The sequence below is a fragment of the Anomaloglossus baeobatrachus genome, chromosome 6, assembly GCF_048569485.1.
Source record: "Anomaloglossus baeobatrachus isolate aAnoBae1 chromosome 6, aAnoBae1.hap1, whole genome shotgun sequence".
In the NCBI taxonomy this organism is placed as follows: domain Eukaryota; kingdom Metazoa; phylum Chordata; class Amphibia; order Anura; family Aromobatidae; genus Anomaloglossus; species Anomaloglossus baeobatrachus.
Window position 1 is genome coordinate 475,957,641 of NC_134358.1, and position 24,369 is coordinate 475,982,009.

A 24,369-nucleotide genomic window follows, 5' to 3' on the forward strand; every position below is an offset into this window, starting at 1 on the left:
GTCTGTCTATCTATCCCTCTATCTATTCTTCTGTCTATCTACTCTCAGAATTAAATGACTTTTTTTTTTTTTTTTTTTTTTTTTTCTTCAATGTGCTTTATTGCATTGAAAGCAATAAAGCACATCCCAACCCGCACGCGGCAATACCGCGAATAATACCGCGGTAAAGCCGCAGCAAACCGCGGCAAACCGCATGCGGTTTTCGGGTGCGGTTTCCCGCGGTTTTTTACCGCGGGTGCGGTAATCTTTGAGGGCATGCGGAATTTTCTCAAGAAAATTCCACTTCCCAGTGCGCACAGAGCCTTACAGGTACTGGGAGAATAGGAAGCAGCACTATGAATATTATCATTAGCAATGATCTGTGACAATACAGTACCGCACTATAGAGATACACTTCATGTATATATTGGCGCTCATACACCTTGCATATCCCTGTACACCAAGGTGAATGACATCTTAACGAAGGAGTCATATCGCCTCTGTGCACCACTATGAAGGCCTTGATGGACTTTGTGTGTACAGCAAGTGTCTTCCATTGAATCAATGCAGTTTAACATCAGCTTCATACTGACCGAACTATGTGCAGTATGAAGGAGGCTTTGGCTGCGCTATTGCAGCGGTGTCTGTTTTGCTCTAAACCCTGGGGCATTTCGGAGAAAATATAGCTTGAAAAGCCAGTCGGGGAACAAGGTGTCTCGGATGACTGGTCCAAGAGGCCGGTATCCGGTGGATTCTTCTCACCCCTATATCAAGGACTCATAGATCGCTCACTACATGCATGTATAGAAAGGGGCCTGTCAGTCTAGGAAAGGGGTCCAGGGAGAAGCCTCCAGGGACAGCCTCTTGGACTAGTCATCGGAGACGCACAGTCCCAGCTTTCCAATGTATATTTTATTTGAAACCCCACAGAATTTCACAGTTTTGTACACACAGCCACAGTGACGCAGCCAGTTTGATTTATGCTGCCTGTGATTTTTGCATCACGAGTCTGATATTGGGTTCCCATTCAGGCGGGAATATGAAATGAAAAGTCAGGAGTCGATATGAAGAAAAGAGGCCTGCAGGACTGAGGGAGAGCAGGTCAGCCAAAAGTGCTACCCACTATATAGCTGCCATTACAGTGGGCAAAGTAGTGATCACTCAACTCTACATAGATCCCGATCCTTCCGTAGGTCTCATTTATTAATTAATCATGGTATATTTTCTTCTAATGTCTCTCCGGTGTGGTCATCCTGAAATACATAGAAATGAGAGAATGGGCACATTTTTCTGTCATTCTCGTGTGTAAACAGCAGCAGTAATGAACAGTGATGACACATATATAACTAATTTACTGACCATCTGGATGTTTCCCAGGTGCTGTATAACGGGAGAGGGCCAGGTGATCTCTTTAGTGCCATTTTATCGCCATGCCCAGGGCAGAGCTATCACCACGTGACCATAATTGTTGCCATAAATAACATAAGCTTACATATGAATGATACAATCAGCATGTGTAACACAAGTGCTTTAGACTTTTACCAATGACTCATTACTTATTTTTATCTGGATAGGGTTTTCCCTCTTGTAAAATAGTGAGATAGTGAGACGTCTGTGTTCACATTGTGTTTTGTGGACATGATCAAAATACATGTTGGTGGAGGTTTAGTGTAACCACAGGCCCCTTCCATCTGACAGACACGGGCAGGCTATCCTTTCCATACTGTATAGGGAAGCTGGACAAACTATGGAGCGTGTGTATGTATTTACACACACACACACACACACACACACACACACACACACACACACACACACACACACATACATACATACATACATACATACATACATACATACATACATACATACATACATACATACATACATACATACATATATACACACACACACACATACAGTGCCTACAAGTAGTATTCAACCCCCTGCAGATTTAGCAGGTTTACACACTCGGAATTAACTTGGCATTGTGACATTTGGACTGTAGATCAGCCTGGAAGTGTGAAATGCACTGCAGCAAAAAAGAATGTTATTTCTTTTTTTATTTTTTTTAAATTGTGAAAAGTTTATTCAGAGGGTCATTTCTTATTAAACCCCTCAAACCACAAGAATTCTGTTTGGTTCCCCTAAAGTATTAAGAAGTATTTCAGGCACAAAGAACAATGAGCTTCACATGTTTGGATTAATTATCTCTTTTTCCAGCCTTTTCTGACTAATTAAGACCCTCCCCAAACTTGTGAACAGCACTCATACATGGTCAACATGGGAAAGACAAAGGAGCATTCCAAGGCCATCAGAGACAAGATCGTGGAGGGTCACAAGGCTGGCAAGGGGTACAAAACCCTTTCCAAGGAGTTGGGCCTACCTGTCTCCACTGTTGGGAGCATCATCCGGAAGTGGAAGGCTTATGGAACTACTGTTAGCCTTCCACGGCCTGGACAGCCTTTGAAAGTTTCCTCCCGTGCCGAGGCCAGGCTTGTCCAAAGAGTCAAGGCTAACCCAAGGACAACAAGGAAGGAGCTCCGGGAAGATCTCATGGCAGTGGGGACATTGGTTTCAGTCAATACCATAAGTAACGTACTCCACCGCAATGGTCTCCGTCCTAGACGAGCCCGTAAGGTACCTTTTACTTTCAAAGCGTCATGTCAAGGCTCGTCTACAGTTTGCTCATGATCACTTGGAGGACTCTGAGACAGACTGGTTCAAGGTTCTCTGGTCTGATGAGACCAAGATCGAGATCTTTGGTGCCAACTACACACGTGACGTTTGGAGACTGGATGGCACTGCATACGACCCCAAGAATACCATCCCTACAGTCAAGCATGGTGGTGGCAGCATCATGCTGTGGGGCTGTTTCTCAGCCAAGGGGCCTGGCCATCTGGTCCCCATCCATGGGAAGATGGATAGCACGGCCTACCTGGAGATTTTGGCCAAGAACCTCCGCTCCTCCATCAAGGATCTTAAGATGGGTCGTCATTTCATCTTCCAACAAGACAATGACCCAAAGCACACAGCCAAGAAAACCAAGGCCTGGTTCAAGAGGGAAAAAAATCAAGGTGTTGCAGTGGCCTAGTCAGTCTCCTGACCTTAACCCAATTGAAAACTTGTGGAAGGAGCTCAAGATTAAAGTCCACATGAGACACCCAAAGAACCTAGATAACTTGGAGAAGATCTGCATGGAGGAGTGGGCCAAGATAACTCCAGAGACCTGTGCCGGCCTGATCAGGTCTTATAAAAGACGATTATTAGCTGTAATTTCAAACAAGGGTTATTCCACAAAATATTAAACCTAGGGGTTGAATAATAATTGACCCACACTTTTATGTTGAAAATTTATTAAAATTTAACTGAGCAACATAACTTGTTGGTTTGTAAGATTTATGCATCTGTTAATAAATCCTGCTCTTGTTTGAAGTTTGCAGGCTCTAACTTATTTGCATCTTATCAAACCTGCTAAATCTGCAGGGGGTTGAATACTACTTGTAGGCACTGTACGTACATACATACATACATACATACATACATACATACATACATACATACATACATACATACATACACACCCCCCCCTCCCCATTTTTTAGAAATACAATGTGTGTTTTGGATCGTTGTCATGTTGGAAAAGTGCACATCTACCAAGGGCATGGAGTGATTAGAGCATCTTTTCTTACAATGTATGGCAGTACACCTGTGAATTCACAATGCCATCAATGAAGTATAGCTCCCCACCACCAGCAGTGCTCATGCAGCCCCACATAAGGACACTGCCACCACCATTTTTCTCTGTAGGCACCATGCATTTTAAAGGGAACCTGTCACTATTTTTTTAAGAATTGAACCAAAAGTGTCACCTTCTGCAGCTCCTGGGCTGCATTCTATGAAGGTGCACCTTGTTCCCCGACTCCCCTTGCAGACCCCAGAAATACCTTTTATAGAATCTACCGCCGCTTATGTAAATGAACCGTTCTGGACGCATGGATGTCCTTTTGTTTGGCTTCTGTCCTTCCTTCTGCCGTTGTCCGCCGTACTCCTTTCGTGATTGACAAGTGTGACGCCTCCCTTATTATCCAAGTTGCTCCGCAAAATCTCTTGCCTGTGCAAAGACATTCCCGATTCGTGCAGGCGCAGTTCGCTCCACCCCGTTCTCAGGCAGAGCCGAAAACGTAGGTACGCTTCCGTGAGCTCCTGAGGTCTTTGTGCAGGCGCGAGATTATGGCGGCGATGTGGATGACGTCACCAGCGTCATTCTCATACCCCGCCTAATTCTCGCGCATGTGCAAAGACCTCACCGACGAGATTTTGCAGAGCAACTTGGATTATGAGTGAGGCGTCATCCATGTCAATTATGAAAGAAAGAGAGACAGGAGCCGAACAAAAGGACGCCCATCCAACCAGAACGGTTAATTTAAATACGTGGCGGCAGATTCTATAAAGGTATTTCTGGGGTCTGCAAGGAGAGTCTGGGAACAAGGTGCACCTTCATTGAATGCAGCCCAGGAGCTGGAGAAGGTGATACTTTTGGTTCAATTCTGAAAAAAATGGTGACAGGTTCCCTTTAATTTGTACTCCGCACCTTTGTGACCCCATACCATTTTGAAGCCATTGGTTCCAAAAACATTTATCTTGGTCTCATAACTCTAGAGCAGAGGTCCCCTACCTTTCTCACCTTGAGAACCACATTTTGCCCTGAAAAAGGGTCATGAGCCACATTTAGCTTTGAGAGCGGGTCGCAAGCCACATCTAGCTCCTGCCCCCTCACAATAGTGGCACCCAGAGCCCCATTACCGGTATAATCACAGCCAAAGCTTTTCCACAGAAATCACACTGAGGCAGTAAACCAAGTCCCAGGTGTTCCTTCCTTACCCCCAATTAGATTTGCTCTTCTATGTTGCGCTACACAGAAAAGTCACCATCTAGAGATCTACTCTTCATAGCTGTTTGCTAGCCCTGGTACTTATGTACCAAGCTGGAAGACAGCCGCGAGCCATAAATCGCAGGATCGCAAGCCACATGTGGTTCCCGAGCTTACAGGTAGGGGACCATTGCTCTGGAGTATAGAATATGGTTCTGCTTTTAATTTATCTAGGAGGCCGCATGGCACAAGAAATACATAGTATAGAGTAGGACCCCCCTATTGAGATTTGCCATGAAGTGGCAGGGGTGGCTCAAAGAATTGATCAAATACGGTATTTGCTAAAAATCTCATTTTGTATTATAGTACAGTTGGAATAAATCCATGAATTTGCACTTTTTATGTGATGCATGGCACGCTCAGATCGTGCTGGCTACCCTATCTTAGTATAGAATCCTAGTAGTTTCATATTTTATTGCATGACCCTGGCATATTGTAGGGAAGGTTTTATATACATAGGCTTTAGGAGAGGCTCTTTTCATGGACGACACCCATGCATGACATTCCTCTGCAGTGTACGCCGTATTGTATCCTGGGAACCACTCACTGTGGTTTGGGATTATACTTCTTTAGCTAACTGCAGTGAACTTGTATGTCAATTTTTTTAATCCTTCTCATCTGAAGACACTCCTATTTAGGCTGCTTTCACACATCAGTTTTTGCTGAGCGGCACAATATGGCGCTTTGCAGAAAAAACGCAACCGTTTTTTTTGCCACCGGTTGCGTTTTTTCCCCCATAGACTTGCATTAGCGCCATATTGTGCTGCATGGCCTTGCGTTGCGTCCTTTTTTGCCGGATGCGGCATATTTAGCCCATGCGGCGGCCGTATGGAACGTTGCCTGGCACGTTTTTTTTGTGCGTGTTTTTTGTTTTTTTGGTTTACAATGCAAACCTATGGACGCCGGATGTGGCGTCCTGTGACAAAAACCGCTGCCGGCTGCGGTTTTTTTGCACTGCGCATATGCTCAGTATCAAGCCGCATCCGTAAAAAAACGGACAGGCCGCAGGGAAAAACGTATACAACGGATCGGTTTTTTTCGCCGCATTCGTTGCATAGGTTTTTGAGCCGGATTGAGCCGCACTGCAAACACCGGATGTGTGAAAGCAGCCTTAGGTGTTGGCTTCTGTTGTTTGCCTGGATGACTCTGTAAAATGGTTGCAGTTCCGTTCTTGTAAAAAAAAATTGATAATTTTTCTACAGTATTTTGACTGATAAGTAAAGGCTTGCTGATCTCCTTGCAGCCTTCACCTTTGTTGTATTAAGTATTTTTTTTTAATTTCTCTTCCATGTGGTGCCATTGCTGACAGCTTGAAATTGGAAGAGGTTTTCTTTCGATAATGCCCTTTTATAATCACCGGTCTGCTGGACACCTGATTGATGAATACAACACAGTGAGGTGCAGCATGGGAAATATTAATGTACTGTCGATAGTTTTGGCGGTGCATTGATGTACTGACAGTGGTATTGGTGCCTCATACATGTGCTGACGCTTGGTTCTGTTCTTGTACACGTAGCAATCCATAACGTGCTTCATAGTGATATTAAAACTCCTCAAAATTTTTACATTTGAGATTGTGGAGAATTTGTTGAGTTTCTGCTCCAAAAACTCAGTTCAAGTTAGTGTGTGTTTACACTGATTTTCTTCTTTTTATTAGTTTTTTTTTTTTATTAGTTTTTGCTTGCTCCATAAAAAAAAAAAATCGAAATATTAAAAACTTGCTACTGGTGATGTATTAATGAACTGATGTTGATTCTGGTGATATGCACATGTAAGTACACCTTTACAATTTTTGCGGGCCTTGGGATTGGTTCAGTATGGCGATGTGGCCCTTTGACCTAAACAAATATTGTGCACCCCTGGGGTGGGTGGTGTGAACTGCGTAATAGGGAGAGTGATTATGGTGGGGCTTATATTTGAAGATTTATCTGGGTGGAGGTATGTGCTTGTATGCTTAATATGAAAAGCCAGCTGTACTCCCATCCATTTAATAACTGTAATGTCAAAATACATTTAAGATTGTGTTTTTGTTTTTGTTTTTGTTTTTTTTTTTTTTTTTTTTTTTTTACGCCTCACGTCATGACATCATCACATTATCATTACAGGCAAGATTGTGATAGTGATGAGGCATTATCTTTTATTGTATTTTTGTTGCATTTTTGAGGTGAAAGATGCACCCAAATACATGCATTTCCTTCTCCCAGAAAAGCTGAGATTTCTAATTTGCGGTCTACACACTATCTTTTTTTTCCTGTGTTTTTGAAGCTGCAGCATGTCATTCTTTTTGCGTTTTTGCCAGCTTTTTTGAGCCCTTCCAGTCAAAAGATTTAGCTTAAAGGGAACCTGTCAGGTCCAATATGCACCCAGATCCAGGAGCAGATCTGGGTGCATATTAGTAATCTCTGCCTAACTGTCCCTGTATACACTAGCATAGATAAAGAGATCTTTAGAAAAAGTGTTTCTAAAGATCTTTTACCATATGCTAATAAGCGCAGGGACTAGTCCCCTGGGTGTTAGTTCCCCAGTCAGTCGCCCTTCAATAGCATGTTAGTACGTCCCTGTGGGCCCCTGTAGGCGTGCTAACATGCCAATGAACAGGCAGCATCAGAGGATGATCTCACTCACCTCTCCGCCGCCATTGTGGATTTCGACTCAGTGCGCATGACCCTAGAGTTTGGGTCATGTGCACTACTTCAGTTTGACGTCAGGACGCGTACACCCGGCTTCATAGTGCGCATGACCCAAATTCCAGGGTCATGCGCATTGAGCTGAAATCCCCCGTTGGACGCGATGGCAGCGGAGGGGTGAGCGAGATCATCTTCTGACGCTGCACATTCATTACCATGTTAGCACACCCACAGGGGTGTACTGTGACAGTTTCCCAGGCATGCTCTGTTATCTGTGCAGAGGTCACTGTGCAGGGAGGAGGAGGAGGTGTGCTTCCATCTCACCTATTGTAAATGAGGAATCTTGTGTTATCTTTCATTTTAATCCTAACTGTGATGATATGACACTTCTGCAAAACAGGAGCGGTCAGCCTAATATTAAAGGGGTGGTCCAAAATATAACTTTAATTTTCATCCTAAATCCTCAGCTATTTAGTGCCATAATCCAAACTATTTTCTAATATACTTGAACTAAAAATTCCCTATCCTTCTCTAACTACACTAAATGTATTTTATTTTTTACACCTTTTTTTTTTTATGATTCTTTAAGAATCGAAATGCAGGCTGGAATATTCAAATGAAGCATCATCAGGGTGATGAGTCTGTGGTAAATTCCATAGCCCCTGCTTCCTCCCTGAAATGAAGCTTTCATTAGTGACGCTCATTTCAGGGGCTGGGTTTGTCCCTGCACCCTGAACATTGTGCAAATTGACCGCATACATTCTGTTGCTGGCACAGGTAAGCATATAGCACCAGAGCGCACTGTTAGTGTGTGTTGTAAGATGAATTAGTGGCTTACAGAGACTAGCATCGCCCCCGCAAGAGAGCACACTGTGCACGTAGCACAGTGCACAGGGAATATCCCAGCCCCTAAAAAGAAAGTCACTGATGATGCTTCATTTCAGGGCGAGGGCCGAGGCTGTCAGTGATCACAATCTCTGCCCCTGATGACGCTTTGTTTGAGTATCTCATCATGCACTAACATTCTCAAACAAAGCGTCATCAGAGAGGAGGCTGTGAGAAAAGCAGTTAGTGTAGTCAAAGGAGGATAGGGAATTTTAATTCAAGTATATTAGAAAATAGTTTAGATTATGGCACTAAATAGAGATTTAAGATGAAAATTATATTTCGAGCCACCCATTTTTGGTGCATTTTAAACTGCACAATTACTAAGGAGTGCTTCGAGGAGCTTTACTTTTTGGATTAATCATGCATTATAAAACAGGCTGAAGATCACCCGAAGAATGAGGAAACTGCTTGTTCATCTGGTGAACTAATCTTTCAGCTGGCTTAAAAGATCTCCTGAGGAAATGTGACCTGTTCTACCGAGAACAATGATGGCTTACTCTCACTGAGCGAGTTATTGATCATTCTGTGTTCATCTACCTGTCCACATAGGCTATGAAACCACCATTGGTCGACAAACACGTTGCTGATTCGAGAACATTCAACTCCGGTGGTTGTCCTATGTAAGCCCAGCTTTAGACCTGTTTATTTTCTGTTTATCCATTTTTTCTAAAGTCATGCTCCGCAACCTCTGGTGGTAGAGTTATAGAAATGATTGCCACCAAATCTGCGGCGTGTGAATTAATTATAAAGCAGGGTTTTCATATTGAAAATTTGGTTCAAACAGTGGTGGCACTGGGGTTTTGGGCGGGGGAAGAAATCTTTTTCTAATTCTGTACAACCACTTGTTTAGTGAGTCTTTGACCTCCGATAGCGGCTTACTACTCTGTGATTTGTGATTAAATAGACGTTTAGTAGCATTTTATAATAGAAATACATTTAATTGCTGTACTTTACCAAATCTTTTTATGAAATTGAACATGACATAACCGCCAATAGGATCTTTTTAGGGTGGGAAACAATGGGCGAATACTATGGAGACCTTGTAAGAGTCACAACCAATTAAAAGCGTAGATATGCAGTGGCTGCTGAAGCCCTACGAGGTGTAGACAGTAAGCGGAAACAGAAGGGTTAATGCCGCACTGCCGTGGAGAGAGAGAAGTCTGTGTCTTAAGGGGGATTTATTAGACAACGCGCTTCAGAGAAACCTTCTCCTTCTATGATTGTGACCTGATGAAGAAGATGGTTTCTACGAAGTGCGTTGTCTAACAGACACATTGGACTTTTCTTTCCAAGGCAGCGCGTCCTTAAAGGGAACCTGTCAGGCCCAGTATGCACCCAGAACCACGAGCAGTGCTGGGTGCATATTGCTAATCCTAGCCTAACCGTCCCTGTATACACTAGCATAGATAAAGAGATCTATAGAAAAAGTATTTCTAAAGGTCTTTATCATATGCTAATGAGTTCGGGCACTAGCCCCCTGGGCATTAGTTCCCTGGTCAGTTGCCCCCATTTGCATGTTAGTATACTCCTGTGGGTGTGCTAACATGCTAATGAATGCGCAGCATCAGAGGATGATCTCTTTCACCTCTCCGCCGACATCATGTCCTACAGGGGATTTCGGCTCAGTGCGCATGATCACAGACTTCCGATCATACACACTACTTCAGTTTGAAGCCAGAACGCGTACTTCCGGCTTCATAGTGCGCATGACCCAAACTCCAGGATCATGCGCATTGAGCTGAAATCCAGCGTCTGGTGGCGATGGCAGTGGAGTGGTGAGTGATATCATCCTCTGACACCGCACATTCATTAGCATGATAGCACACTCACAGGCACATACTAACATGCTAATGGGGACGACTCACAAAGGAAGCAAGGCTCTTGGGACTAGTCCCTGAACTCATTAGCATATGATAAAAGATCTTTAGAAATACTTTTTCTAAAGATCTCTTTATCTATGCTAGTGTATACAGGGACGGTTAGGCAGGGATTAGCAATATGCACCCAGAACTGCTCGTGGTTATGGGTGCATATTGCACCTGACTGGTTCACTTTAACCCCTCTGTTTCCACTTCAGTGCCTCTCTTTATTGGCATACTATGGCGTATATATAGGAGGGCACTGCTTTGTCTTTGGTATTCTCCATGTTTAGTGTCCTCATAAGACCAGTTCCTCGTTGCACGCTACGTGTAGGTTGTCTGAATACCTCGGCGCTGGCTCTTCCAGGTACTTTTCTATTTTTATATACTCTCTTTACGAACCTTGTTTAATCTCCATGGCAATGGGTTCCCACACTGAAATCCCATGGCTAGGGTTTTTTTTCTCCGGCTTCTGCCTTTTGGCTCTCCATTTAAATTTCTATTAATATTTCCCCAGGCTTCGGCTATTTATAGTTGTGCTACTTATGGTTTTTTTCTTCAGGCAACCTTAGGCTTGCAGAACTTGAAATAACCTGAGTATCGTCACTGGCTTTATTATAGGCTCAGCTAATTTATAGGGATGTGGAGACCATGCTGTTCTGTATTATGACTATTTAATACTATTGGAATTGTAATCTACCATCTTTACTGTGTAGGTGGCTTTGTGTCTCTGCCCAAATAGATATCGATCCCCCAATAGTGTTATCAGATGAGCTGACAAAAACCCAGTAGCGTTACATTTTACATAGTCACATGCATTGTGGGGCAAACAGACTGAAAAGAAGAAAAAAGGTTCCAAAGTATAATATACTTTTATCTGACTGTTGGTGGGGAAGGGGTTATTTGGCTCTTTTTGACTATATCAAATATATACCTCACATATATTTTATATGTATTTTTTTGCACTTTGACTATGCGGGGTGCAGCCGGGCCTCTTAATACGGCCGTGCATAGTGGAATTTCTGTCCCTTACGTGCTGCAGTGAGTAGTGTCCGAGAAACCCGCCTAATCTAATAGTAAGGGCGTGGTAATAGGTTGCTGGCTGGACACCATGCGCATACAAGTGTGAACAGTGCCCTATGCGCGCCACTAGTGTGCAATTTACCTTGCACCTGTGAAGTGTCCATCATGTTGAGAGGCTTGTCTGCATCCTGTTTGTGCATTGGATGTGTTGGCCTGGGCTAACTGGACTGGTTGCCCTTTTTTGCTGTGAGTACATTTTATAATACATTTTTGGGGGAGTTTTTATCTCCTCTTATTGTTGCTATTTTTGATCTTTTTGACTATACCAGCTGAATATGGACTCTTAAGGCCGCTTTACACGCTGCGATATCTGTACCGATATCGCCAGCGTGCGTTCTCGCCCCCATCTGTGTGCGACACAGGCAAATCGCTGCCTATACTGCACAACATCGCCCGGACCCGTCGCACTACTTACCTGACCGGCGAACCGCCTCCTTTCTAAGGGGACGGTTCGTTCAGCGTCACAGCTGCGTCACTGAACCGCCGCCCAATAGAAGCGGAGGGGCGGAGATGAGCGGGACGTAACATCCCGCCCACCTCCTTCCTTCCTCATAGCTCCCAGGAGGCAGGTAAGGAGAGCTTCCTCGTTCCTGCGGTGTCACACGGAGCGATGTGTGCTGCCGCAGGAACGAGGAACAACTTCGTTACTGCTGCAGTGCCGATATTTGAGAATGGACCCCCATGTCACCGATGAGCGATTTTGCACGTTTTTGCGACGATGCAAAATCGCTTATAGGTGTCACATGCAACGGCATCGCTAATGCGGCCGGATGTGCGTCACAAATTCCGTGACCCCAACGACTTCGCATTAGTGATGTCGTAGCGTGTAAAGCCCCCTTTAGGCTATGTTAACACACAACGTTTTTTGCAGTGGTTTTTTTATGCATGATAAAGGATAATTTAGTATCAGCAAAAGCTATGAGATTTCTGAAATCTCATGCACATGCTTGTTTTTCTTCTTTCGTTTTGTTTTTTTTTTTCCTGATACAATTTGAGAACTGCAGCATGTCCGTTCTTTCAGCGTTCTTTGCAGCGTTAGAAAGCAAAGGCATTTTTAAAGGGAATCGGTCAGCAGGGTTTTGCTATGTAAGCTGAACCCTGCATGCTGCAAGGGTTAACACACAGTTCATGCATGCCTGTTTTGTCACAGTCCGATATTTTTTTTTTTTTATTTGCATTGTTTGTTTAAGCTGCAAGACCCTCATCATTACAAGACTAGAAACTCACACAGCATTCCTATACTCCCCCTGCTGTGATTGACTCCTCACTGTCAATGTCCATTCTGTAAAGAGTGCTTGGTGTGGGCGGGGGCAGCTCTCTGGGCTCAGCTAAAAATTCTGATTGTGTCAAAACAGCTGCAGCCAGTAATCTAAGTGAAACTTCGTTGGATTCAGAGTCTCTTTTCCTACATCATGCTGCTCTCAGATAAGGTAGCAAAAAGCTGCTGACTGAGTCCCTTTAAAGCGTTTTTGAATAAAAACAGTTGTACTGTGAGAAGGTTTTGGCTGCAAAAAAAAAAAAAGCAGCTAGAAAAGCTGTGTGTAAACATAACATTGTCAATATTGGGAAAAATTATATGTAAATGGTATCTTTCTTGGAAGGAAAGACAGCTATCTTACTATTGCCACCTAGTAGCTATCTTCTAAGTCAGTAAGTGATCCTTTGATAAGCCTTAAAACATGGATGTCTCAAGGCTGTTATCACAAATCTGCTAGGATAGATCCCAAGATTTATCTCCAGAATGAAGGCAGTCCATCTCCAGAATGAAGGCGGTCCATCTCCAGAATGAAGGCGGTCCATCTCCAGAATGAAGGCGGTCCATCTCCAGAATGAAGGCGGTCCATCTCCAGAATGAAGGCGGTCCATCTCCAGAATGAAGGCGGTCCATCTCCAGAATGAAGGCGGTCCATCTCCAGAATGAAGGCGGTCCATCTCCAGAATGAAGGCGGTCCATCTCCAGAATGAAGGCGGTCCATCTCCAGAATGAAGGCGGTCCATCTCCAGAATGAAGGCGGTCCATCTCCAGAATGAAGGCGGTCCATCTCCAGAATGAAGGCGGTCCATCTCCAGAATGAAGGCGGTCCATCTCCAGAATGAAGGCGGTCCATCTCCAGAATGAAGGCGGTCCATCTCCAGAATGAAGGCGGTCCATCTCCAGAATGAAGGTCCCCTGGCAGTAGCTCCAGACAGATGGACAATGGAGAGGTTGAGTTTGTTTGGCTTCGTTGACTTCTTTTAGGAGTCCTAGTAACAGCCAAGCATGTGCGGCCATGTCGTCATTCACTCCTAGACACATGCCCCACACCGATCACCGTTTTTGAGATCAGACTTTTTGACACAGACACAGAATATATCATACATTTCTGAGATGGGAATACCCCTTTTAAGCTGTGTTGCATTACTACTATATTGTACCTACAGATATGCACAGTTTCTTATATGACAAAGTACCACATGGGTTAGGGGATGGACGCAGGGCATCATCCAGTTTATAGGGGTGTTCCAGCTCTGTTCACTCTGTCTGAGTGTTGTTGGTGAAGTCTACAGAGATGACTGTAGATGTGAGGACAAAATAAGGAATAACGTTTGGAACACCATTCTAAGTCTGAACTGGGTGCAAAAACCTAAAAAAAATCACTATATGGAGATAAGGTATGCACACCAGTGACTATGTAAGGGGAATACATGGAATAGCAGAAACTGCTGTGTGAATACTGACTTGAAAAATCCAATAGCTATATGTAAGAGTGAAAATGTGAAAAATGGAATCTGCATTACTGCCATGAACATATGAATCAAGAGAAATTTAGCTACTGAATTGATCAATGCAATAGAGCCCCAACACTACGCCAAAGTATTTCTCTACGTTGGGGTCCCTAGCTCGTGTGTCCTCTCATGCAGTTAAAAAACTTACCGTGTATGGGAAGCTGAGACCCAGGCTATTTATGCGTATGATATGGATTGGCAATAGGTGTGGTTGGGGAGGGTTCACAAACGAAAAACTACTAACAAATATGGAATAACCTTTGGAACTCCATTCTATGTCTGAACTGGGTGCAAAAACCTAAAAAAAACATCACTATGGGGAGATAAGGTATGCACACCAGTGACTATGTAAGGGGAATACATGAAATAGCAGAAACTGCTGTGTGAATACTGGCTTGAAAAATCCAATGGCTATATGTAGGCTATGTTCACACACTGCGTTTTTTACCTGCGTTTTTGGTCCGTTTTTGCTGCAGAAATTTCTTGAGAAATTCTTGTAACCTTTCTGCAGACATTCCCCAGCAAAACCTATGGCAAAAAAAATTAGCTGTGCACACTGCGTTTTTTTCTTAAGAAAATTCTTTCAGTAGATTTTCTTAAGAAAAAGAATGAGCATGTCACTTCTTTTCTGCAGCTAACTGCGTTATTTGCCATAGATAATTGGCACAATAACGCAGGGAACAACCAGCGTTAAAAACGCACCTAAAATGCACCAAAACCGCACCGAAAACGCGGCAAAAACGCAGGTGCAATTTTGGTGCGTTTTTTAACGCAGGTGCACTAATACTTCACTCTTAAGAAATTTCTTAAGAAAAATCATTTTTCTAGTGTGAACATTATTGTGCCAATTATCTATGGCAAATAACGCAGTTAGCTGCAGAAAAGAAGTGACATGCTCATTCTTTTTCTTAAGACAATCTACTGAAAGAATTTTCTTAAGAAAAAAACGCAGTGTGCACAGCTAATTTTTTTTGCCATAGGTTTTGTTGGGGAATGTCTGCAGAAAGGTTACAAGAATTTTTCTAGAAATTTCTGCAGCAAAAACGGACCAAAAACGCAGGTAAAAAATGCAGTGTGTGAACATGGCCTAATAAGAGTGAAATGTGAAAAATGGAATCTGCATTACTGCCATGAACATATGAATCAAGAGAAATTTAGCTACTGAATTGATCAATGCAATAGAGCCCCAACACTACGCCAAAGTATTTCTCTACGTTGAGGTCCCTAGCTCGTGTGTCCTCTCATGCAGTTAAAAAACTTACCGTGTATGGGAAGCTGAGACCCAGGCTATTTATGCGTATGATATGGATTGGCAATAGGTGTGGTGGGGAGGGTTCACAAACGAAAAACTACTAACAATAACGAATAACGTTTGGAACACCATTCGAAGTCTGAACTGGGTGAAAAAACCTAATACTTTGGCGTAGTGTTGGGGCTCTATTGCATTGATCAATTCAGTAGCTAAATTTCTCTTGATTCATATGTTCATGGCAGTAATGCAGATTCCATTTTTCACATTTTCACTCTTCATATAGCTATTGGATTTTTCAAGTCAGTATTCACACAGTTTCTGCTATTTCATGTATTCCCCTTACATAGTCACTGGTGTGCATACCTTATCTCCCCATGTAGATGTGAGGACAACATCTGCAAGGAGTTTGTATGTCCTCATGTTTGTGTGGGTTTCCTCCGGTTTCCTCCCACACTCCAAAGACATACCGATAGGGAAATTAGATTGTGAGCCCCAATGGGGACAGTGTTGCCAATGTATGTAAAGCGCTGTGGAATTAATAGCGTTATATGTGAATAAATATTATTATAATAATAATAATAATAATAATAATATCACCTCCCGATGCGGAAGGGATCATCCCTAATTGAATGTAACGATCATCTAATTTACTGGCATTTGTTTTATTTTAGAGTTTTGTTTGACATTTTATGTTTTGTTTTGTTATTTTTTTGGTGTTTTTTTTTTTTTTTTTTTTAACACTGGTCAACCATTAACCTTTTTTTTTTTTTTCAATAATTGTACATATACTGGTAGGATTTTGTACTTAATATACTGTCTAAAGATAGATGAATCCAAAATAGCTTTTGTGTAGAAATATGCAGATTGTAGGAATGCCCATATTATTAGCATCGCTCTATGGTATTTCTAAGGGCATGTTCTGTACTGAAACAATAGGTAAGAAATAAAAGTTGCAGAAGTTTCTGACTTGTGGTTTGTTCTTTTTCTCTCCATAGGAGCTGGAGGAATGTGCGCACACCAAACAGAACATGAATAAGCAATTGTGCCTATCTGGCGCTCTCCGGCCTCAATATAAGAAAATTACCAGGAGCCTCTGTTACATTTCCTGAGTCAAGATCAGAATATTAATATGGGGGACGAGAGGAACCTCGGAATGTCACAGAAGATGATGTCTCCATCCCGGAGTACTAGCAGTGGATCCTCAAAGCTGGGCAGTCGCCAGGTCAGTTTGCCAATTTCTGGGATTGCAAGGATAATATAATTTGTTGAGCTTTAACAAACATTTACTGTACTTACACAGTAGAGTGACAATCAGACAGGTTGCTGCCGCTCACTGTTAGCTGTAGGGTGTTGTAGCACAGTTATCGCTTCCAGAAAGTAAAGAAGTAGGTTATTAATTTAGATGTGGATTAAAGGGAACCTGTCACCAGTTTTTTCACTTTGAAACTAAAAGTGTCACCTTCTGCCGCTCCTGGGCTGCATTCTATGAAGGCGTACCTTGTTCCCCGACTCCCCTTGCAGACCTCAAAAATAACTTTATAAAATCTGACCGCCATGTATGCTAATTACCTGATCTAGTCGGGTGTGTGTCGTCTTTTTCGGCTTCTGTCCCCCCTCCTACCGCTGTTTGCGTCCTCCTTTCTTGATTGACGTGATGACGCCACCGTCATCATGCGCACTGCTTGAACAAATCTCATGACTGTGCAGTCATTCCCCCGGCTCGCACAGTTTGCCCTCGCGCAAGCCGGTGCGGTGTTTGCGCATGTGCGAGATTATGGTCAGCAATGTGAATGACGTCCCCTGTGGCATCCTCTTACCCGATCATAATCTCGCGCATGCGCAAATACCGCACTGGCTTGCGCGAGGGTGTACTGCGCCTGCGCGAGCCGGGGGAATGACTGCACAGATGTGAGATTTGGCCGAGCAGTGTGCATGGTGATTGCGGCGTCATCACGTCAATCATGAAAGGAGGATGTTGAAGAAGGCCACATTGAGGGACAGGAGGCGAAAATGAGCACCCCCATCTGCGCCCCACAGGTCATCAGCATACCTAACAGTCAGGTTTTATAAAGTTATGTTCGGGGTCTGCAAGGGGAGTCAGGGCACAAGGTGCACCTTCATAGAATGCAGCCCAGGGGCAGCAGAAGGTGACACTTTTGTTTTCATAGTGAAAAAACTGGTGACAGGTTCCCTTTAAAATATAAAAATGCCCCCTTTCAAAAAATTTCTTTTGTGGTTTCCAAATTCATAATTACCTGAGTAGCTGCATTAGCGGCCATGGGACCTAGCATATAAGGAGGTAGCGCCCTCTGCTCAGAAGAATGTAAGTTAGTCACATTAGTGAGGACTGCGACTGACGGTAATTCATGACAATGATATTGGTCATTACTCCTGTGCAGTGACATTGTTTTTCCTGTGCAGTGACATCAGTTGTTACATTATTTGTGTACTTTGTAATCACTGTGCATGATTTATACTCTGTAGCGTTGAGTGTTTTATCTCTTAATATTAGAACTGGACAAAGTGCAGCCGCCGACCATATCCGGTTCTCTACAGCCCGCGAACCAACATAACCAAAGGACTGAAAACAGTTCCACATGGGCCACACCATGCACAGCCACCCTCCCCTGCCCAGCATTCTGATAACACTGCTATCTGCATCTTCAGGATGAAAATCACAGTAAACATTATGGTGGAGGAGGGAGCTACCGGCTCCTTCTTCCACCATTCCGCATGTGCAGCCTATACAGCAGACGCAATGACATAACAAGTAGTGAAGAGTGAACCCGTGGAAATTTGGTTCAGCCAGACTTCATTTAAAGATCGATTTGGGACTCAGACTTGACCTGAACCTCAATGGAAGTCACTAATCGGGCAGTTCAGGTCTCTGCCCACCTGCAGCCAGCCGATAAACAGAACACTTCTGGAGGAGGGTGGACAGGGTTTTTCCTTTTTTTTTTTTCTTTCCATTTTCATTTTTGGGGGGGGGGGCTGTACACTACATCCGATAACGCTGATTTTTCCCCCATGGCGAGCCATTCAAGCACTTCAAGCGGGTTGTACTTGACTGACTTGAGTCACTTGAGTGGTGAGGATACATAAAGCACCTGATCGCCAAATTCGAACACTCATTTTTCAGTAAAGTCTGTGTTCGGTATGAACACCGAACTTATCTTTTTCAAGTTTGTTCATATCTAGTAGCAGGGTACTGTATGTGTTTTTTTTATTGTGTGAATGTGTATATAGGGATAGCTGTGTGAGTATCATGTTGTAAGGGCATTATATTGTTTCTGAGAGGCATCGTACTGCATCTGGGAGGGCATCATAGCATGTGGGGACTGTGAGGATATTATATTGTGTGGATGGATGTGGGGACATCATACTGTTTAGATGGTTGTGGGGGCACCATACTGTTTAGATGGCCGTGGAGGCACCATGCTGTTTAGATGGCCGTGGGGGCACCATGCTGTTTAGATGGCCGTGGGGGCACCATACTGTTCAGATGGCTGTGGGGGCACCATACTGTTCAGATGGCTGTGGGGGCACCATACTGTTCAGATGGCCGTGGGGGCACCATACTGTTCAGATGGCTGTGGGGGCACCATACTGTTCAGATGGCTGTGGGGGCACCATACTGTTCAGATGGCTGTGGGGGCACCATACTGTTCAGATGGCTGTGGGGGCACCATACTGTTCAGATGGCTGTGGGGGCACCATACTGTTCAGATGGCTGTGGGGGCACCATACTGTTAAGATGGCTGTGGGGGCACCATACTGTTCAGATGGCTGTGGGGGCACCATACTGATAAGATGGCTGTGGGGGCACCATACTGTTCAGATGGCTATGGGGGCACCATACTGATAAGATGGCTGTGGGGGCACCATACTGTTTGAACATCATACTGTGGTAGGGAGGGGGTGGGGGGGGGGGGCTATTGATCAAGGTACAATGACTGAATAAACAGGAGCTTCATGGTTTTCTAAAAACTTTATAAAAATCCAAAATGTATGGTTTTGATTTGCTGTTTGTGGTGCGAATGCACGTTACAGTAAACCCTATCATGGCATGTATTAGCAGTAGTAGTGAGTTAGCGACTTAATTTTGCTCAATATTGAGCTATACAATTAATATTAATATGAAATAATATAATTAATATGGTAATATTAATATTGAGCAGAATTAATTTCAGCCTATTGGTTCTGCCCTCCACAATAGTCTCATGTGGCCCCTTGGGAAAATTAATTGCCCATCCTTGCTTTATATAATTTGATTCAATAACTTAAAAGAAAACTTATATATATTATTTTTGTGGAGTTACGGTATTTGGAAGCCATTGACTCAACTAGATTGCAGTTTTTAATTTAGTGCCTACGAAGAGAGAAAGCTGTTCCTTTCATCATTTGCTACAGAAGCGCAGCAGAGGAAAATCCAATTAAAAGGCAACAAATCTTCAAATATATTTGTACGTTCAACACAGACCGTGGGAGGAATGTCTCCGTGTCCTAATACTCTGAAAGTGGCCGTTTGTAGCTATCTAGGTCTGAATGTGTAAGCTGCAGTACAGGATGCAAAATATACAATAATACAAATGATTTCTAAAATAAAATCAGTTAGGCTACTTTCACACATCAGTGTTTTGCCATCAGGCACAATACCGGCAAAAACATGAAAAAACGCATCCAGCGTCTGTTGCCGCCGGATGCGTTTTTTGCCCCATAGACTTCTATTAGCGCCGGATTGTGCCTGATGGCCTTGCGTTCCATCCTGCTTTCACCGGATCTGGCAAAATTTGTTTGTGCGGCGGCCGGAAGGAACGCTGAGGGGAACGTTTTTTGTCGCCGGCGAAAAACCACATCCGGCGCCGTACGGCGTGTTTTATAATAGAAGCCTATGGACGCTGGATCTGGCACAATGCGGCAAAAAAACGGATATGGCCGCCGGATCTGGTTTTTTGAACGGAGCATGCTCAGTAACACAGCGGATCCATCAAAAACTGAAGGAACTGATGGAAAAAACTGATGCAACTGATCCGTTTTTTTTTGCCGGAACCGTCGCATTTGTTTTTTCGCCGGATCGTGCCTGATATGTGAAAGTAGCCTTACCTGACACACAACATTTTGTAGTTGATTTTAGGAGAATATTTACCTAAATGTGGAGCAGAAAATAACTTGTTCACCCTTAGTTGCCAACTGCCTTGTTTTTTATGATTTCCGACTCTGGAAGTCTCTTTGGCCTTGATGCCAAGAGCTAAATATAAACTTTTGAAGCATTTTAGTCTAACTGTGAGATTTTTTTTTTATTTTCTCCCACTTTTGCTTTTTTTTTTTTTACATTTTTTTCTTTAATGGAATTATTGATCTTTCTTTACAAAGTTATGAATCTTTGTCCATTATCTCTCAAACACCTTGCTGAAAGCACAGATTTAACTGCTGAGTTCATGTGTTTCTTGGAAGTAGATTTCAGCTGCTGCTGTAGCAAGAATCTTGACTCGGACACTATTTACAAGCACTCTTCCTATGTGAGCGTCTCTGCTCCCCTCCCCATGATCAGACAGTGAACGTATTTATTATCATTTGAGTATGTATTTTACTAGAGCAACAATTCAAAGCTGCTTCTAAAAGAGCATGAACTAGGCAGTTGAAGCAGCCCTCTCAGTATGATATTTAAGAGAGAAGGCAGCAATGTAAGGTAATCAATAATTACATAACAAATAAAGTTACTCTTTAAAGGGAACCTGTCAGGTCCAATATGTACCCAGAACCACGAGCAGTGGTGCATATTGCTAATCCCTGCCTAACTGTCCCTGTATACCAGGGGTGGGGAACCTTTTTACTGCTGGGGGCCATTTGGAATTTCCTACTAACCTTTGGGGGCCGCACAACATTATCAACTTGAAAAATAACCCTGCTATATTTGGTCAAACGATTAATTAACTCACCCCTACTGTGGAGGCAGGAGCTGCTTCTCTTTAGTGCGACTGTGATGTTCGGTGATATTGATCATCTTGTTTCTCAGAGCTGCTTTTCCAAGTTTGTCTCGGTCTGGAGATGCTGGGGGCATATACATCACAGGAGGGGCTGGGACATATACATCACAGGAGGGGCTGGGGCGCATACATTACAGGAGACACTGGGAGTACACATCACAGGAGGGGCTGGGGCATATACATCACAGGAGGGGCTGGGGCATATACATCACAGGAGGGGCTGGGGCGCATATATTACAGGAGACACTGGGAGTACATATCACAGGAGGGGCTGGGGCATATACATCACAGGAGGGGCTGGGGCATATACATCAGTAGGGGGGCATGGACAGCCCTGGTGGTGGCACAGACAGCCCTGGTGGTGGCACAGACATGACTGGGGACAAGGACTGCACTAAGTGGCAGCACGGACCGCACTAGGTAGCAGCACGGACCGCACTAGGTAGCAGCACGGACCGCACTAGGTAGCAGCACAGACCGCAATACGTGGCAGCACGGACCGCACTAGGAGGCAGCTCGGACAGCACTAGGAGGCAGCACGGACAGCAATAGGTGGCATCATGGACAGCACTAGGTGGCATCAGTAGGGAGACACAGACAGGTCTGGGGGAGCATAGACCTCAACAGGAGGGCACGGACTGGGGGGCATAGAAAGCAGTGGGAGGGTACAGACAGCAGTAGCGAGTTCAGAGCACTGGGGGGTACACAATACTGAGGGGTGGCACACAGCACTGGGGAGCACGGACAGCATAAGGGGGGCACAGACAGCACTGATCGTGGCATGGACAGCACTGGTGGCAGCATGAACAGCATTAGGTGGTGCGGACAGCACTGGGGGGGCATAGACATCACCCAAAGGGTACAAACAGCAGTGGGGGGTTACACAACGCTGAGGGGGTACACAGCACTGGGGGTACACACTGTACTAGGGGGTGTACTCAACATTAGGGGGTGCACACAGCATTAGGTAGTACACACTGTACTAGGGGATACACAGCACAAGGGGGTACACACTGTACTAGGGGGTACACAGCATTGAGGGGTACACACAGCACAAGCGAGTACACAGCACTGAAGCTGAGCTGGGAGGGGGGGGCAGCGATGGGTTGAGTACTCACAGTGAGGGGGAGGGGACAGTCACACACACAGCAGGTCCGGGAGGCTGGTAAATCTGCTGCAGCTCTTGTGTGACTTATCGCAGCGTGCTGCCCCGCCCACCAGAGCAGACTAGCACAGTCCGGGGGTTAAGCCTAGAATGTATGGGCTGCAGTCAGGTCCTGGAAGTCAGGATCTGGATAGAGCCCGTACATTCTAGCATCTACCCTCAGGGCATCAGGCAGTGGGATTTAAAGGGCCGGCAACCGGGAAAAGCGCGGCTGCTGCCAGAGCAGAACATTCCCCGTGAATGTGCCTGGGGGCCGCTTAAAAAGTCGTCACGGGCCGTATACGGCCCGCGGGCCGGAGGTTCCCCACCCCTGCTGTATACACTAGCATAGATAAAGAGATCTTTAGAAAAAGTTTCGGTCATGCACACTACTTCAATTTGAAGCCCGGTTGCGTACACTCAACTTCATAGTGCCCAGGACCCAAACTCCGGGGTCATGTGCACTGAGCCGAAATCCCCCGTTGGATGCGATGGCGGCGGAGAGGTGAGTAAGATCATCCTGTGACGCTGCACATTCATTAGCATGTTAGCACACCCATAGGGACATACTAACATGCTAATGGAGCCGACTTGCAAGGGTAACTAACGCCCAGAGGACTAGTCCCCGCGCTCATTAGCATATGGTATAAGATCTTTAGAAATACGTTTCTAAAGATCTCTTTATCTATGTTAGTGTATACAGGGATGGTTAGGCAGGGACTAGCAATATACACCCAGAACTGCTCCTGGCTCTGGGTGCATTGTGGACCGGACAGGTTCCCTTTAATTCAGTTTGTCATGAACAGCATTCTGTTACCTCCTATCGCCAGAGCAATTATGCAATTGACCGACTATTAATGGACGAGGCCACGGCTGTTTCCACTACTAGGCCGATTATCAGGGGACTGACAGTGAGCGTATAGTATATACACAACCGATTCTAGATCATGGTATAAAGATATATACAGTATACCTCGGTGCTGTCACTGCCAACTCCACAATAACAAAAGCAACTACTGTACCACTATTTGCCACTACCAGTCGCTTTACAGGCTGATTAAACTCCCCTTTCAGATGACGTATGGCTGCAGGGATGCGGTTTATTGAGGAAGTGGAACAAAACTATTACGTTTTATATATTTAATCTGAAAGTAGACAGTTTTTAAAAATATACAATAGATTTAAATATAGCTCGCAATTACATAAAATAAAAGGCATAAACGAAAGAAAATTGCTAAACCCAATGACAGTGAAATGGCTCAGAGCTTGGAGGAGGGAGGTGCTCCTTAGGAACCATGGCCAGAGCCCACAACAAGCTGTACCTTCCAAGGACTACAAAGGACCAAACCAATTTCTGCTTTTTAGTAAATCAAAATTACGCCCATATACCTCCCCTTGATGAGCTCATGTAGTGTCTGTTTGTGGGATGTGGTTGGCCTATAAGAATTTTATGAGATCCCCCACTTACAGGATATCGCCACCCCTAGAGGTTTAAGGTGGAAGATATATTAATGGTTATTATTACGATTTATATTTCTATAGTGATGAAACATGGGATGTATAGAATCATCCATTTAGCCGATGTTATAATCAGCTGTTGAAGGGGTTCTGCCAGGCTTATGGTGATGTGAGAGAATGCGTTCTGTTTGTCCCTGCGCTACGACGCCAAAATTCTATCTCCCATAATTATTGGATCCTTGCAAAACCCCAATATTCATATCTGGACTCTGTAGACAAAGTGTCTTCCAAAGATACTTTGAAAGGAAGGCTTATGCCTGGGAGGCAGCTCTCCTCTGCAGAAACGAATCTGTCTAGCTGTCTCTTTCCCAAGCATTCCTCTGCTGTAATTAC

The 24,369-nt window shown here is 44.2% G+C and overlaps 1 protein-coding gene across 4 annotated transcripts in view; it reads left to right on the forward strand.

The window, feature by feature from the left end:
* The window catches only part of OSBPL3 (oxysterol binding protein like 3), a 297,701-nt gene that overhangs the window by 129,306 nt on the left and 144,026 nt on the right, over positions 1 to 24,369 (forward strand). For all 4 annotated transcript variants that reach the window (XR_012724374.1, XM_075315350.1, XM_075315352.1 and 1 more), the window contains one exon: positions 16,383 to 16,609. Coding sequence is in view for 3 of the 4 variants with exons in the window: in XM_075315350.1 (XP_075171465.1) it covers positions 16,517 to 16,609 (93 nt within the window). In the remaining variant the exon portion in view is untranslated. The remainder of the gene's footprint in view (positions 1 to 16,382; positions 16,610 to 24,369) is intronic.